Here is a 12,305-nt window from a genome sequence, read left to right as displayed (position 1 = left end):
CCTGATTCCAACCGTCCCACGATTTCGTCAGTCTTAGTGACCATTGCAAACGTTTCGTATATCATTTTCAACAACTTTTTTTTCTTAGAAATTTCTTGATGGCAGCCATGAAAGCAACAAGTGCTTTACTGCTAATGACTGCAAACAGAGAGCCAAAGGAAGAAAAAAAATGCAGTGCTTCTTCGCACCATTCTTCACCAGTTCTCTGGTATGATTCCCAAACTCTATAAAGAACTCATTTTTCTCTTGCGGTAAAAGAACCTATTCATCTCTTTTATTTACTTCCTTCGCTTTCCATTTCTGTTCTTCTTTTTGTTTGGAAATCTGTCTATGAAACGGTAACTTGATCTGAGAGCAAATGTGATCCTTACCCAATGCGTTGTTAATTCTCTTTCAACTGTTATCATTACCCTCTCATACTCTAGACCATTTCTTTATACTATTGGCGGTTTTCACGCTTTTCTTTTTGCTCTTTTTAAACATGCTTGTGTTGATTGATTGAATTGGGTCATCCAAAATGTGGCTTATATTTTTGAGTAATCAAAGCTGTGAAAGGAACCCTGCATCAAAAATTCATTGCTGTTATCTTTAAAGAGAGCAAAGTTAATGCCCCATCTCAAATTTGGTGAAGGAAACTGGGGATAACTCGAAATAGGAGAAGGACTATGGAGAAAACTTGTGTCCAATTAGAGTTTAGTGTTGGTTTAAATTTCACATCACCGAAATTTAGGATCCTATTTCGAAGGGTGAGAATCGTATCCCTGCTAGGAAATACAATGCTGGAGAAGATAAAATTGGAAAAGGATGTTGATTTAGGTCTTGGTAATTTTAATGTGAGCTAAGATTCTAGACAACCATATCTAACACTACTGGTAATGGCTCTCCCTGCAAACTGAGGCGCCTACTTCCTAGTCCTGTGTTCATGAACCCACCCACACGCCAAGCAGAAAATAAATAGTTACTGTGACCAAATATAGGATATTGTATTTTATTTTCCTTAAAGTAAACTTAATTATAACAATGCTGAAGTTTCCTGATCTTATACATTTTAAAGCAGTATATTGGAAATGATATTTAATCTTATTTGGAAGATTGCTAAAATCAGTTTACATGGTTTACATGTTCCAGTGCTTTTGTCTTTTGTTTTAAATCCAGAGTTTTGAAAGCTTATAACCTCCTCAGTGTGATAGCCTTTTTTTTAAATTGATCTTGTGATGTCTTAATTTCCCTTTAAAATGATGCCAAATATTGGTTGTAGCCATCTTTTACGCTATATGATGATAGGGAATGCTGTCTACTCTCTCTCTCTCAAAGTAATGGAGGGCATAACTATGACTTTGCAATTGTTCCCGTTCTTGCTGAAGTTTTGAAGTTATTTCATCATGTTTATTTTATAAATAATTTACCTTCTTTAAAAGTGCCCAATTCCTGATTTCGAAATAGCTATATGAGTCAGTTTCTTTAGCGTTCATTTTAGGTTGTTTATGGTAGTAATGTCCTGAATCTTTTATGGCTTTTCATTAACACTACAGCTATTTGTTTCTAGTTTACTCCTATGTGAGAGAATGCCAGACTTCACCTTCCCGGATGATTATTACAGAATGGAAGAGCATGTGCTTATTCCCTATTCCTTCACTTATATATCCAATTCATGACAATATTCAGTTTGCCACACTGACCTATGTGGACACATCCACCTATCAGATAATGGTTAATCTGAAGATTTTTACAACGGGGTATATTATTCAGGTGCTTATATTGCAATTATCCATGTCAAATTAACTGATTATACTCTGGTTTTACTGGCAGTAAAATATTTGTTTTTAACAAATCCTTTCTTTTGAAAAGGACATTTAAAATCAAAGAAGTTAAGCTATAGGCCAATGCAAGATATACAGTAAGAACAGGGTAGTTAAGTGTTCCTTATTTGTACAATTTCTGACTATACCATTTCTAATTACCGAATTGCTTCTTACTTTTTGGTGCTTTGACTTTGACCTGACCTTGAGATTGAGTCAAGGGTATATGGTGGGATTTTTTCTGCTCTATATCAGCATTAGCTGGTAGCTATAGTTAGTTTCTGCTGAAAACAAGTAGTGATAGCTATTACTGACAGAATGTACAATTATACATATAGATATCTCTTTTAAGACTAGTCGAGGAGGAAATGAAGCATTGTTTGCATGTAGGTAGATGAAATTATAACTTTTTCTTTGTGAAATTTGTATTATATTTATGTATGTGGGTGTTTACATATCTTTGTGGTACTGTATGGTGCATTTTACCTGAATGCCTGTAATTTGTAAATATAGCAGTTATTAATAGGTGTTGTCTTTCTTTTTCAGGTTTTGAGTGAATTTTATTGTGGCACAGCTTTCCTGGATGACTTCAGGAGTGGATTTGAGATTGGCCCTTGGTAGCATCCCCTTCTCAATGATATAATTCTACAACTTGGTGGGTGGTTTTGAATCTTGGATCAACTGGCTTACTGGTTTCATGGCTGATGAAGTATGCTGACAACATTGTGAAGATTATGTGTTTCTCTTTCAGACTTTCTTTGTAGTTGCCATGGTCTTGTGTTGCTTATATCACATGAAAACGCATCACTAATGTGCTATTCTCATTGTGAGGTGCTGTTTGTGATATTCTTGCAATATGCTTACTTTTGATTTTTAAGCATCAAATCGTGGTTAATTTGTTCTTATCATATTGCATTAAATCTTGCTTCAGGTTTATTCCAAATCAATGGCAATGCTACTGACCATGGTTCTGTGAGTATACCTATTCAATTTCAAGCCTACAGTGCAGGTAAAATTCCATGCAATTAGAAGTCATATGATTCTAAAGGTAAGATTCAAGCCTTTCTCTCTCACTTGTATAATTGATTATTCTACCCACCACAGCTTTTCTTGGGTATTATCATCTGCATGATGTCACTACACATTTATTTTGCACTCCAAACACGCTTATAGATTTGCCTTTAACCATGAAAACATCTCCAGAGTAAGTTGCCATAAAAAATGAACGAAGAACAGATTCCTGATTTATCTTAGACCGAGGAAGCTTTGCTGCTACTCAAAGTTGGTAAAGCATCGTTATGGTATTTCCAGATTCTTTCTGACAGTTGGGCCGCGGCTATCGAACTCGATGAATCACAGTACTTGGAGCGTTGGGTAGAAAACATTCTTAGCATATGCGGAAAGTGCCCATTACTGGAACCAGAACCTTTGTACAACATTCTGATTCTTCTCCAACATCAGCAATTGACATCAGAGAGCACGTTGACCATCGAACTATCCAGCCAGAGTTTTTCTGAAGGGAAAGAACACCTAATTGATAATATACATGAACAAAAATTGATCTGTAGATTGGCAATGCTTCTATTATACCTCTTGAATGTCAAATCCATTTACGACTTTTCTTCAGAGTAACAGGAAATTGGCTGTGAACTCTTCTTGCATTTAATTTTCCTCATTATCTATGCAATAAACGTTCAATGTTTCCCTGTTTAGATTTGGTATGTGAGAGTGATGGAAGGAAATAATGCAGCTTTGGCTACCAGATACAATTTGTTGGTTTTTTCTTTGGCTATAGAAATCTGATTTGACTACAGAAGTTTATTTCAGACCAGAATTCAGATGACACTAAAAACAAATTGAATTCCTTTTGATTCAGGCAAGTAATTAGTTCACCTTACCCCGTATGTATATTCTCCTTGAATCGGACCCTACATATTAATTAGCCGAGGTTTTTGACTCTTCCTTTGTCCCTTTTTTTCCCTTGTTTTGTAAATTTACCTTTAATATGAGATGATCATTGAATGGAGGGCCTTTTACAGATAATTAGAGCCCTTAACTTCCAAATGACTTCATCGATTAGAAAGATCTCTTGACTACAAGGATGAGTCAGGATTTGAACTCTTATTTAAGTCTTAATCATCAGTCGAGCCAGCAAGCTCCGACTCTCTTTCTTTCTTAAGACAAGTAATTTCTGTGAGGTTCAAGCTTTTTTGCACTGATCTATTCTAAACCAGGAACACTCTCAAACCTTCCTCAGTGTCCCCGGAACCCCTATTGCATGTGACAGAAAATAGAGGGAGAGACAATGACAAGATATGCCTAAAGGTTGTAAGGGATGTAGATTAGAGAATAATAAATTAGAACTTATAATTCTAGCAATTCTCTGGAATGAAGTTCTTTGTTCAGTTCTGACTCCTTTTGTCCAAGCAACTCAGACAAATATAAAATGATAATAAGAGCTTTATTTCTTTTAGCTAGGCACTAATCAGAATGATCGAATTCTACAATCTAAGCTTGGGTTTTGTCAGGTTCATTTGGATTTCAAGATGAGTTCAGCTTCGGGTTGTGGTCGTGAAGAAAAGCCAGATTTGACTAATAATATGCAGCCAGGAAACATTACTGCTTGAGTTGGAAAGCTATAGAAATTGTGGTACGTTGGTCCATAATCTAACAAGAACTCAAATCAATTCTATCCATATGAAAATTCGTATGCATTTATATTTTGCGGCATGATAGATTGCTTTCACTATAAGTAAATGCATTGAATGGTGACACTTACTCTTCAGTATCCACAACCCGGTAAACACGGACCCAGAAATTTCAAATGCTTCACGATCAAGATATTAATTGCACTTGATGCTTGCCTGTTCTAGTACTCCCTCCTGTGTTCTCTCCCCCTCTACACCCTGATCCTCCGGTTGCCTATAAAAGGCTAACTCGACACCATTCCTATGTGCTTCGACAAAAGAGTACAAAGGTGAAGATGAGCGGAACAAGCTGCCCCAACGCCTCGTATGCAATGGCTGGGTTAAGGCCTAATGGGAACCATCACCAAGCAAAGAGGAATGATAAGTGCTGTTACTTTCAGATGCCACTTCACTATCCAAGGTACAAGAAGAGTGACTACGAGAACATGCCCGAGCGGCAGCTGGACTGCCTGCTTAATGAGTATGGGCTGCCCGTCATTGGAGATGTCAACCAAAAGAGAAAGTTTGCTATGGGAGCCTTTCTCTGGCCTTCCCAGAATGAATAGAGGTTAATTTCAGGCACCCGTCTGCTCTTGCTTCAGTATGAATTATATCAGCCTACTCTATTCCTCTACTGTATATCATCATGCTTTAACTGATAAAGTCTTGCAATATTCTGTACTTTTGAAGTAGCTTCGATAGTTGGTGTCAGTGTATTATATTTCATTAATTATGTAATTTGGCGTTATCATTGATTACCACTTTATTGTAATGGAAATATAGTTTCAATTTCTTTTGTACTAATTGCCTAAGGCTTGGACTACATATACCTAGCCTCCTCAGAATCAGTAGCATGCTTTGCTCCATGAGGACCGTGACAAACATCCCAAACAAGAGTTTCAGAATTTCTGTCTCAGGTCCTCATCCATTGCAAGTATTGTTTCAATATAAGGATCTGCCGAACATGTTTATTTCGACTGCAATTAAGAAAAAAATGGAAAAGAAAGAAGTTGGACAAGCAACATCTGCTGCAAAAGAATGAAAACAAGACATGGCGGTCCCTTTTACACGAGAAGCACATGACAACTCTTATCTGTAACATGATTGAAGCATTTGACAACTCGAAGATCTCATTACAAAATCTTTCGAGCCTTGTTATTTGTAGAGATTAGAAGATGAGGATGAAGAAGAACAAGAAAGTCTAACAGAGCCATCATTGATATAAAGGACTATGGAGTAATACGCCCAGTTTTCTCACCTGTTAGGTTTCCCATTAAATATGACAGTTACTTGTGACCTCTCATACACGGCAAGAACATTTAGCTACATATGGGGAAAAAATGTTAGAAATTTACAGTTCTTATTGTTGATGATACTGTAAAAACTTTCAGAGAAGATTGCTTTCTGTGTTTAGACTATAGAATCGTAGTAGAGTTAGTAAAGTTTTGTATTGTCCAAGGTCCAAACAGTGCAAAAATCTTTCTCTTTAGACCCTGATGTACCAGTATGGCCTTTTTTAGAATCACTGTGTATGCGTTTCAAGTTTGTTAAAGCTTCATCCTTCATGATGTATGTTTCTTGACATCCCACTTGTTTGATGGGTCCAATGTCAGGAAAACATGTGGCTCTGAAGCGACCAGCCATAGCATCAAAGTACTAGTTTGGGATATTGATAGCTTAAACCCAGCAGCAATGGGTCAATTATTTACTGACCAATGTCGAAGTGCTTGGGTGTCGTGAAAATATGGGGTGAATGAGACCTCTCAGGCTAACTAGAACTCCCCAAATGGATAAGGAGGTTTTAAATCAGCATTTAAAAGAAACAATGAATCAAGCAGCCATCGATTTCATTGCTGTAATATGTCAAGACCCCCCCTTCATGCGTCATCAAGGATGTCTGAGCCCTGGTCTTGTGTTTTTTTAGATGTACTTCAGGGCAGGGTAGACCTTGCAACGCAAGGATTAAGGATGTTTCAATGGGTGAAAATTTTCTTCACCTCCCTCCTGTAACTTTCTACCCTTCAATACAAATATCCACATTTCCAAAAAAAAAAAATGTCAAGACCCCGATCGTTTGACATGAATGTATTGCAGCTTCTCTTGCAGTTGGGTTTTATTAATTGTTGAGACAGACAAGTGATGTTTTATGTAATGATGGTTCAATTTTTTTATGAATTTGATTAGAAATGGTTGACCCAATTGCCTCCCCAGGATGCTTATCGGCCAAGGCAATTTGATCAGCAAACCACCAAATCCCTATATGTCAAGAGTGTGTAATTAATCAGCTTTGACACTTTGTTAAGAAAGAATTCTTCATCATGACAGAAAAGGATAAGAGCCCTTCAATATCTTGATGTAGACAACACAAGAGCCATAACCTGCATTGAAAATCTAGCTCTGCCATCTCATTATCGCTTGACATGCAGCATAAACAAAACCCAGCAGGAATATGGTGAAACACTGAAGATGAGAGGAGAGAAAGTTTAGCACTGCTAACTTTTTTATTTTCAACAATATTCTCATTCAAATAACCTATACATGGCATGCAATCAATCAATTCATCAATTCATTTCCCTTTTCCATTTGCACTGGTTTTCTTTCCTAACATAATTTATATGAATATGATGAAGGAGATGGTTTTATTCCTTGCTTATTAAATGAAAAAGCACTCAAGAATCTTTGCCTTAATATTTTCATGTGGAAGATTCAAGCTCGTAATGATTAAGGTGAAGGGAATCTTCACAGAAGGGAATGATTGTTGGCATTTGCTGTGCTGTTGTTCTGCCAGAACTTCCACAATTCTTTGTTTAGTCACACGAATGCTTGTTGGCATTTGCTGGCTTTCAGAACAGATTCTAAAGCACAACCATGAGAGAAATTTTGTCAAATTGCAAATTAATTACCATTAACGAGGAAAAAAAAAAGTAAAACTGTAAACAGATTCACCTCGCCAACTTCATGCAGCAGCATCTTGTGTTTAATCCCTTAGTTTAGTTTAGGTAATGACAATTGTATTGTTTGTTCCTATTTATCTCACTTAACATACCAATTCTCTTCTTAATAATTCAATTATGAGTAGACCCATCTTTTATAAAAAAGAAAACAAGTTACACCCCGTATAGAAACTTGGGCCCATGGGGTTGCTTTGGGAGAAAATGGGCTCAATGTCACATCAATCAATTCTACAAAGTTATGTGTAAATTTTGACCAGGAAATATAAAATTCAGATAATTTATATTTAGATTTAAAGTGAGTTCAAGTAAAATTTTTATTACCGTCTCAGATTTGGATAAATTTCAGATATTACTTTAAGATATCTATTACTCAAACTCCATCATATTAATTCTTGGATACCCAATATCCTAAGTCCCATTATACTTATATAAATATTACCATGAAACATGAACCATGAACCATGGTCTCTGTTATTAACCATCAGGGTAAATTGAGAAAAGAAAGAAGTTAAAAAGCTTATTAATAAATAAATGGTAAAAAACTACCAAAAAGAAAAAGGAGAAAAGGGGTACAACACGTGGGCGAATCAGAACCGAAGCAGATGGAGCCAACTAAGGTCACAAACTGTTCTGTCACCCAAAGGAAAAAAAAATCAGGAAAAGAAAGGGAGGCTGGCAGGGGCGGGGAGGAATCACATGGGGGGCGACTCTGACTCGGTAATCCTAGGCAACAGCCAAGCGCAAACCGGGTCCAAACGCTCCGAAAATTACGGTTCGGTTCCACCCCACAAATCCTTCCCTATTCTTTTACTGACCGGTTACTGGTCACACCTGTTTTCTCTCCCCACCTCTACCGCTGCATATAAAAGCACCTCCAACCCCTTGTTGCTTTCCGTCGTCACATCATCAGAAACTCTCTCTGTTTCCTTGGCCACCGGATATTCTGCTCCTTCCTCTTCTTCAACAACAAGAAGAAGAAAGAAGGAAAGAGCTTTTCTTTTTCCTCTCTTTCTCTCTCTGCGAGGCTCTCCTGTGCCATTGCAGGAGTGTCTTTGAACAAAAGCTAAATTTGAGAAGCATCGCAGAGAGAGATCGAGCATTTTCTGTTTTTTCGGAAAGGAAGAATGGCAGTTTCCAGGGTTTCTCTTGCAGCTGTTTTTGTAGCTCTCGTTTTTGCTATGATTGCCTTGCCTGCTGCTGTTCAGGCCCAGTCCTCTGCTCCCGCCCCTGCCCCCACAAGCGATGGTTAGTTCTCTCTCTTTGTTTTTCTTTAGATCTGAGATCAAATGCCATTTGAAATCATGTTTAAAATTTAACTTTTTGATGGGGGGCAAACAGGGACGTCGATTGACCAAGGAATCGCATACGTGTTGATGCTGGTGGCGCTGGTGCTGACATACCTCATTCACGCTGCTGATTTCTGCTTCAGCTTTTGAGCTTGCTAATGGAGCTAGGTTGGGGTGCTGAGGGTTTTTTTTTTTTTTCTCTTTTTTGGGTTTAAGTTAAGACTAAAGAGTGAGAAAAAGGAGACAGAGATGGGAATTGTTACATTTGGCATTTTGTTGGGGGATGGATGATGTGTAACCATGGTTCTAAATGTTTGTAATTAGAGATTTCGATTAATCACTTGGGCTTTTGTGGATGTTGATAATGTCATTTTCACGTTTGGTGGTATTCAGATTTTCAGTCTCTTTTCTGCCCCAGTTTTCTAGCATTCCCTCCATTGTCTCATTGCTAGGATACTCATTTGTTCAGCATGCAACCGCTCCATCTTATGTAATTGACTCAAGTAATTCTGGAAAACTACTGTACTGAGTTTATAGGTTTCTATGGCTAATTATGTTACTAAAACAAATGGCATCTACCAAGCCCTGGCCTACTAGCAATTGCAGGTCCTGAATGCTTTGCGCCATCCGAATTCTAAGCAATCCAGCTTGCAGAATTAAACAACTGAGAAAAGTTATGAACAGTTTGGGTGAAGATTAGAAGAATTTGGTAGTTGTAGATTTCGACCAACAGGGTGTGGTACAAGGACCAACTGATTACTAAAGATGTTCATAAAGCAACCCATGGCTGGAATTTCTACAGTTCTCAGCTCCAGAATGTTCTCCCTGACCATTCAAGAATATTTTAGTATTACATCATACAAATTTATGTATTAGCCAAACAAACTATTTAAATCCTCCAAGCAGACCAACAAGCCAAACTCCAGGGAAATAAAAAGAATATATAAACAAAAAAAGGAATATATCTTCCAACAGAAATGGTTCTCCATGGACAGCAGAAAAACAATTTCCAAAGAGCGGTAATAACCAAGTTAAATCATCATGTTCAAACTTGTGTATATATTTTCCTTGCATTGCACCATATCGAAAAGAAGAATCCATTCTTCTGCGATTCATGATCTTAAGAGGTTCTAATATCAGGTAGAATGATCCAGGCCAAGGGAACTCCAACCCAGATCACCATTAACAATATGTTCATAAAACAACACGACTTATTTGATGTTTAGACTCCAAATTAGGAAATATTTACTTTTGCAGGCTCGATCGCAATTGCATCTGGTAAAATGAAACAGGCTTTGAGCCTGAGCAAGCAAACATCACAAAGACACACACCAGTGGCGCCACCATCTAACCTTTCTAAAGAAGTTCTCAGCCAACAGCAGATAAGTGGATACCATGTCAAGTTCAATATTGAGTATGAATTTCAGTTCACAATGGAAGCATTTTTGACTGAGCATCTGGTTTCTCAACAACTGATTGAAGAAACAATTATGTTTCTCAACAATACAAGATAAAAAAAATGTAAGGCCATCTGGTGATATATTCTTCCAACACAAGATTTCATCAATTCTTCTTGCTAACTGAATCTGTGTCCTGCTGGTCTTGATTATCTAGTGAAAATTTCTTTACTTTCTGCAAAGAGGAATGGCTCGCAAGAAAGCAGAAGTTAGAAAGACACATTCACACAGAATCCATAAAGACAAGCATGTTGGCAAACATGTTTTTAAATAAATCCAAGGTGAATAATCATGAAACATGGGGAAAATGAGTGCATTTGCTCATAATTTCATGGGGATAACAAGTCCTAATTGTTTTTGTTCAGTGACACCAAAAACTATTCTACCAAAACACCCAATTGATGCTGAACTAACTGAATCGGAGAGCTCAAATAGATACCATTAAAACTTGCACAGATCATACTTAGATTTAACTATTCCACATTGCAAAAACCAATGACTTAATTGGAGCAATTTCGGTATTGCATTAGGGGTTTGGATACAAATAAAGAATACATAATTGACCTATATGGATTAATCAAACTACCAATTTATCACAATTTAAACAGAATTTCACAAATTTTTCCTAAAAATGGAGTCTGGGAATTAGTAACAGTACCTTATCGAGGACGCACTGTCGGAGAGAATGCAAGAGACGGATGCATTTTTCTTGATCAAAAGAAGACTGGGTAACGCAATTCAGTAAAGCCAGCGCTTCTTGCGCGCAGACGGGCTGAGCACCTGCCTCCTCCATGGCTTGCTTCAGGTTTTCCTTGGGTTCAGGTATTCGGGTTTTAGATTCCAGGATAAAACCCTCCTAAACCAAGGCTTGAGCACTGTTTGGTCGAACAGGAAAAGAGAGAAAAGGGGGTGGATTTGTTAGTTTTGCGCCTGCTGTTTCCGCTAAATCACAAGCACACATGCACGATAACATAACATCCACGCTTTTGCCTCTATTCATTGCCATGTTGGGTTGGATTGTGGACTGAAAATGGAGAAGCTCGTCTATTTCGGTGATTGCATTGGAGCATTTTAGCCCATAAAAATGTTCTAATTCTAAAAAGATAGGCCTCCATTTCAGTGTTAATGGAGTGGACTGAAAGAGGAGAATCTCCGCTTTCTTATCAGACTGAATAACAATGGTCCAGTTGAGCCACACGGGCCTCTGCTCCATGGATAGGATAGGACTTTTTCAAAGAAGACGGACAGACCACTACTCCTGGGCCTTGATTTATAATGTCCAGAAGACCAAACCAGAAAGAGAGAGAACATCACCCCAAAATGGGCACTGACAGAACAATAACAGTTGTTCTGTTTTAACAACTCATCAATTTGCTATACAGAGGAGAAACACAACTAATTAGTTCCTTAAATAAATTGTTAGAACTATTGTCTATCAATGGTGCAACACATGCATAGATATGGACAAAGAAAAAACATTCAAGATTTGAACAATCTAAACAGTGACTTTGTCTTCATTTTATCTGGTGACAAGATATAATGCGCAGAAGAAAAGAGGAGAGAGATATTTTTAGAGTTGAGAGAGAGGGTGTGTGCGTGTGTGTTCAGTCAAGTGCGGGTGTTTGGAAATGGAGAAAGCCATAAACATTTTATGGTAAAGATAGTCAGTGGAAATGCAAACAAGTGGCAGAGGTAGAGCATGGGCGCATGTAACTACAATCCCAATCCCACAAGAATTGGGTGTGGATGGTGAGTTCAGAGTTGTGGGCTTTTCTATTAAATATATCTATTAACATAATTCATGGGATACTTAGTAAATGCATGTACCTATGCTTGTAGGTAGTATTTCTTAGGGGAAGGGTATCTCTGTACATTTCGTCTCATATCACTGTGGTGTCGGTCGGTGAAAATGAAAGAGAAGCCATCCCCATGGCCCATGGCCCTACCTGCCTGCTTTTCCACGCGCAACGCATGAGTAGGAGATTATACGGCCTATGGCCCTTCCTCATTTTTGCTTTTCCTTTTTCCCTTTCTCCACTTGCACTTGCCATATGGGCCTCTCAGGATTTTTGCTTTTACTGCCTAGTTGCGGTTGGGGATGGAGCACATGGAAACATTGGAA

The 12,305-nt window shown here is 37.9% G+C and overlaps 2 protein-coding genes, 1 long non-coding RNA gene and 1 pseudogene across 3 annotated transcripts; 3 read left to right on the top strand and 1 right to left on the bottom strand.

The window, feature by feature from the left end:
- Positions 1,708 to 3,602, top strand: LOC18606650 (annotated as a pseudogene).
- On the top strand, positions 4,661 to 5,975 carry LOC18606649. The gene has a single exon (XM_018118015.1). The coding sequence runs from the start codon at positions 4,783 to 4,785 to the stop codon at positions 5,050 to 5,052; it is 270 nt and encodes an 89-aa protein (XP_017973504.1). The 5' UTR covers positions 4,661 to 4,782; the 3' UTR covers positions 5,053 to 5,975.
- LOC18606648 (arabinogalactan peptide 22) lies at positions 8,317 to 9,136 on the top strand. The gene is made up of 2 exons (XM_007040372.2): positions 8,317 to 8,685; positions 8,779 to 9,136. The coding sequence occupies exons 1-2, from the start codon at positions 8,565 to 8,567 to the stop codon at positions 8,874 to 8,876; spliced, it is 219 nt and encodes a 72-aa protein (XP_007040434.1). The 5' UTR covers positions 8,317 to 8,564; the 3' UTR covers positions 8,877 to 9,136.
- LOC18606647 lies at positions 8,911 to 11,184 on the bottom strand. Its single transcript, XR_001927204.1, has 2 exons — positions 10,842 to 11,184; positions 8,911 to 10,358 (listed from the first exon to the last, which is right to left on the bottom strand). It is a non-coding gene; the product is annotated as an uncharacterized LOC18606647 (long non-coding RNA).

The sequence above is a fragment of the Theobroma cacao genome, chromosome 3, assembly GCF_000208745.1.
Source record: "Theobroma cacao cultivar B97-61/B2 chromosome 3, Criollo_cocoa_genome_V2, whole genome shotgun sequence".
NCBI classification, from domain to species: Eukaryota; Viridiplantae; Streptophyta; class Magnoliopsida; order Malvales; family Malvaceae; genus Theobroma; species Theobroma cacao.
Note: the sequence above shows the minus strand (reverse complement) of the source record. Positions and strands in the feature narration are given on the sequence as shown.

What these genes read in the sequence shown, in the direction of transcription:
- LOC18606648 (XM_007040372.2), top strand. Translation starts at nt 8,565, where the DNA reads ATGGCAGTTTCCAGGGTTTCTCTTGCAGCTGTTTTTGTAGCTCTCGTT. An exon ending in CCCTGCCCCCACAAGCGATG is followed by an intron (nt 8,686 to 8,778) that starts GTTAGTTCTCTC and finishes GGGGGCAAACAG; the next exon opens with GGACGTCGATTGACCAAGGA.
- LOC18606649 (XM_018118015.1), top strand. Translation starts at nt 4,783, where the DNA reads ATGAGCGGAACAAGCTGCCCCAACGCCTCGTATGCAATGGCTGGGTTA.